Source organism: Calidris pugnax, unplaced genomic scaffold (genome assembly GCF_001431845.1).
Source record: "Calidris pugnax isolate Ruff unplaced genomic scaffold, ASM143184v1 scaffold173, whole genome shotgun sequence".
Lineage (NCBI taxonomy): Eukaryota > Metazoa > Chordata > Aves > Charadriiformes > Scolopacidae > Calidris > Calidris pugnax.
The window spans coordinates 183263-187411 of record NW_015090917.1 but is presented as its reverse complement, the minus strand read 5'-3'; the positions used below and the strand labels follow the sequence as shown (position 1 = coordinate 187411).

Here is a 4149-nt window from a genome sequence, read left to right as displayed (position 1 = left end):
GGTTAGATGCTGTGCCCAGGGATGTGGCAGGTCCCATGGCCGGGGGCTCTGGGGTGACACACATGGTGTCCCTGGGGTGCTGTGCCCATGGGTGCTGCGGGTCCCATGGCTGGGGTCTCTGGGGTGCCACACATGGTATTCCTGGGGTGCTGTGCCCATGGGTCCTGTGGGTGCCATGCCTGGCATCTCAGGGGTGACACACATGGTTTTCCCTGGGGTGCTGTCCCCATGGGTGCTCCAGGTCCCATGCCTGGGGTCACTGGGGTGCCACACGTGGTGTCCCTGGGGTGCTGTGCCCATGGGTGCTGCAGGTCCCATGCCCAGTGTCTCTGGGGTGCCACACGTGGTGTCCCCTGGGGTGCTGTGCCCATGGGTCCTCTGGGTGCCATGCCCAGTGTCTCTGAGGTGCCAAGCCCATGGGACCTATGGGTGCCCTGGGGGTCCCCCGGGGGTGCTGGGGACACCCTGGCTGGCAGCAGGGCCGCAGCTGGGGGGACGCTGGCACGGCTGCTCCCCCGGGCAGTGCCCAGCACCCCTGAGATCGACCTGGCGGAGTCGTTGGTGGCCGATAACTGTGTGACCCTGGCATGGAGGATGCCCGACGACGACAGCAAGATCGACCATTACGTACTGGAGTATCGCAGGACCAACTTCGAGGGCCCACCCCGTGCCAAGGAGGACCAGCCCTGGATGGTGGTCGAGGGCATCAAGACCACTGAGTACACCCTCTCTGGTGAGGGCACGGGGGGCAAAAATAGCCCCAAATGTGCCCCTCTGGGAGCGGGCACTATGGGTGGCAGGGGTCTGGGTAGCTTTGTAGGGGACATGGGGGTCGGTGCCCCCCCTGTGCCCTGCTTTGTGACCCTGCTGTGCCCACAGGGCTGAAGTTTGACATGAAATACATGAATTTTCGAGTACGGGCGTGTAACAAGGCTGTGGCGGGGGAGTTCTCCGAGCCGGTCACTTTGGAAACAAAAGGTGGGTACCGGGGGATGGCAGGGTCCCCCCCCTGTGCCACCCCATGCTGTCCCTTCCCAAGTGTGCCCCAGGGGGTCCGTGACCCCTTGGTGCCAGGCGAGGCCAGGAGGAGGATGAGGAGGAGGAGGAGGATTGTTGGGGTGGGAGGGGGGGGGACGCGCTGATGGTGGCTGTCCCCAGCGTTCATGTTTCGGCTGGACGCCAGCACGTGCCACCAGAACCTGCGGGGGGAGGAGCTGAGCGTGGAGTGGGACGCCACGGGGGGCAAGGTGCAGGACGTCAAGGCACGCGAGAAGGATGGCAAGGGCAGGACGGCTTCACCTGCCAACTCTCCTGCCAGGTAAGGTCACACACACACCCCCCCCCACACCACCACCCACCCACCCAGCATTGTCCCCACTCCCTGGGTCGTGCCAACCCAACCCTCCTGGCCGGCGTCCGTCTGTCCTTAGGGTGGTGCAGTCGCCCAAGAGGATGCCCTCGGGGCGCGGGGGCAGAGATCGCTTCACCGCCGAGTCCTACACGGTTCTGGGTGAGAGCTGGGGGCACCCACTGGGTGCTGTTCCACGAGGGGAGGGGGACATGGAGGGGAGAAGGTGGCCCTGAGGGCGTAGGGGGTGATGTAGGTGGGCATGGGGCACCCAAAAGGACCTGGTGGGGATGAGGACAGGATGGGGCACCCACTGGGTGCTGTTCCACGAGGGGAGGGGGACATGGAGGGGAGAAGGTGGCCCTGAGGGCGTAGGGGGTGATGTAGGTGGGCATGGGGCACCCAAAAGGACCTGGTGGAGTCCTACACGGTTCTGGGTGAGAGCTGGGGGCACCCACTGGGTGCTGTTCTACAAGGGGGCACCCACTGGGTGCTACACCATGAGGGGAAGGGGACACGGAGGGGAGAAGGTGGCTCTGAGGGCATAGGGGGTGATGTAGGTGGGCATGGGGCACCCAAAAGGACCTGGTGGGGATGAGGACAGGATGGGGCACCCACTGGGTGCTGCGCCACAAGGAGAGGGGGAGAAGGTGGCCCTGAGGGCATAGGGGGTGATGTAGGTGGGCACAGGGCACCCAAAAGGACCTGGTGGAGTCCTACACGGTTCTGGGTGAGAGCTGGGGGCACCCACTGGGTGCTGTTCTACAAGGGGAAGGTGGCCCGGAGGGGAGAAGGTGGCCCTGAGGGGAGAAGGGGGCCCTGAGGGCGTAGGGGGTGATGTAGGTGGGCACAGGGCACCCAAAAGGACCTGGTGGGGCTGAGGACAGGATGGGGCACCCACCAGGTGCTACACCATGAGGGGAGGGGGACACGGAGGGGAGAAGGTGGCCCTGAGGGGAGAAGGTGGCCCTGAGGGCATAGGGGGTGATGTAGGTGGGCACAGGGCACCCAAAAGGACCTGGTGGGGATGAGGACAGGATGGGGCACCCACTGGGTGCTGCACCACGAGGGGAAGGGGACATGGAGGGGAGAAGGTGGCTCTGAGGGCACAGGGGGTGATGTAGGTGGGCACAGGGCACCCAAAAGGACCTGGTGGGGCTGAGGACAGGATGGGGCACCCACCACGTGCTACACCATGAGGGGAGAGGGACACGGAGGGGAGAAGGTGGCCCTGAGTGCATAGGGGGGGATGTAGGTGGGCACAGGGCACCCAAAAGGACCTGGTGGGGCTGAGGACAGGATGGGGCACCCACCACGTGCTACACCATGAGGGGAGAGGGACACGGAGGGGAGAAGGTGGCCCTGAGTGCATAGGGGGGGATGTAGGTGGGCACAGGGCACCCAAAAGGACCTGGTGGGGCTGAGGACAGGATGGGGCACCCACCACGTGCTACACCATGAGGGGAGAGGGACACGGAGGGGAGAAGGTGGCCCTGAGTGCATAGGGGGGGATGTAGGTGGGCACAGGGCACCCAAAAGGACCTGGTGGGGCTGAGGACAGGATGGGACACCCATGGGGTGATGGTGTCACCCGCAGGTGACACGCTGATCGATGGGGACGACCACTACTGGGAGGTGCGGTACGACCGGGACAGCAAAGCTTTCGGCGTGGGGGTGGCATATCGCAGCCTGGGCAAATTCGACCAGTTGGGCAAGACCTCGGCCTCCTGGTGCCTCCACCTCAACAACTGGCTGCAGGTCAGCTTCAGCGCCAAGCACGCCAACAAGGCCAAGGTGCTGGACGTGCCCGTGCCCGACTGCATCGGCGTCTACTGCAACTTCCATGAAGGTGGGTGCGGGATGGGGTGGGGATGGGGCAGTGTTGGGGGTGGGCAAAGGGTCCACCACTGCCATGGGTGCCACCACCACTGTGGAGACCAGCATGTCCACCATGGGCATTGCCACCAGCATGTCCAGTGTGGGCACTGCCACCACCATGGGCACCAGCATGTCCAGCATGGGCACCACCACCACCGTGGAGACCAGCATGTCCACCATGGGCACCACCACCACCGTGGAGACCAGCATGTCCACCATGGGCATTGCCACCAGCATGTCCAGTGTGGGCACTGCCACCACCATGGGCACCAGCATGTCCAGCATGGGCACCACCACCACCATGGAGACCAGCATGTCCAATATGGGCATTGCCACCAGCATGTCCAGTGTGGGCACTGGCACCACTATGTCCGCTATGGGCATGGCCACCACCCTGGGCACCAGCATGTCCAGTGTGGGCACTGGCACCACCATGGGCACCAGTGTATCCACCATGGGCATTGCCACCACCATGGGCACCAGCATGTCCAGTGTGGGCACTGGCACCACCATGTCCACCATGGGCATGGCCACCACCATGGGCACCAGTGTGTCCACCATGAGCATGGCCACCACCATGGGCACCAGCATGTCCAGTGTGGGCATGGCCCCACCACCATGGGCACCAGTGTGTCCATCATGGACATTGCCACCACCATGGGCACCAGCATGTCCAGTGTGGGCACTGGCACCACCATGTCCACCATGGGCATGGCCACCACCATGGGCGCCAGTGTGTCCACCATGAGCATGGCCACCACCATGGGCACCAGCATGTCCAGTGTGGGCACCACCACCACCATGGAGACCAGCATGTCCAACATGGGCATTGCCACCAGCATGTCCAGTGTGGGCACTGGCACCACTATGTCCGCTATGGGCATGGCCACCACCCTGGGCACCAGCATGTCCAGTGTGGGCAC

At 64.5% G+C, this 4149-nt stretch overlaps 1 protein-coding gene across 1 annotated transcript in view; it reads left to right on the top strand.

The window, feature by feature from the left end:
• Window positions 1-4149, top strand: part of FSD1 (fibronectin type III and SPRY domain containing 1) — a 19527-nt gene that overhangs the window by 10264 nt on the left and 5114 nt on the right. Inside the window, exons 7-11 of the mRNA XM_014949670.1 lie at window positions 524-733; window positions 880-978; window positions 1159-1318; window positions 1431-1510; window positions 2946-3197. Of these exons, the coding sequence (XP_014805156.1) occupies window positions 524-733; window positions 880-978; window positions 1159-1318; window positions 1431-1510; window positions 2946-3197 (801 nt within the window). The remainder of the gene's footprint in view (window positions 1-523; window positions 734-879; window positions 979-1158; window positions 1319-1430; window positions 1511-2945; window positions 3198-4149) is intronic.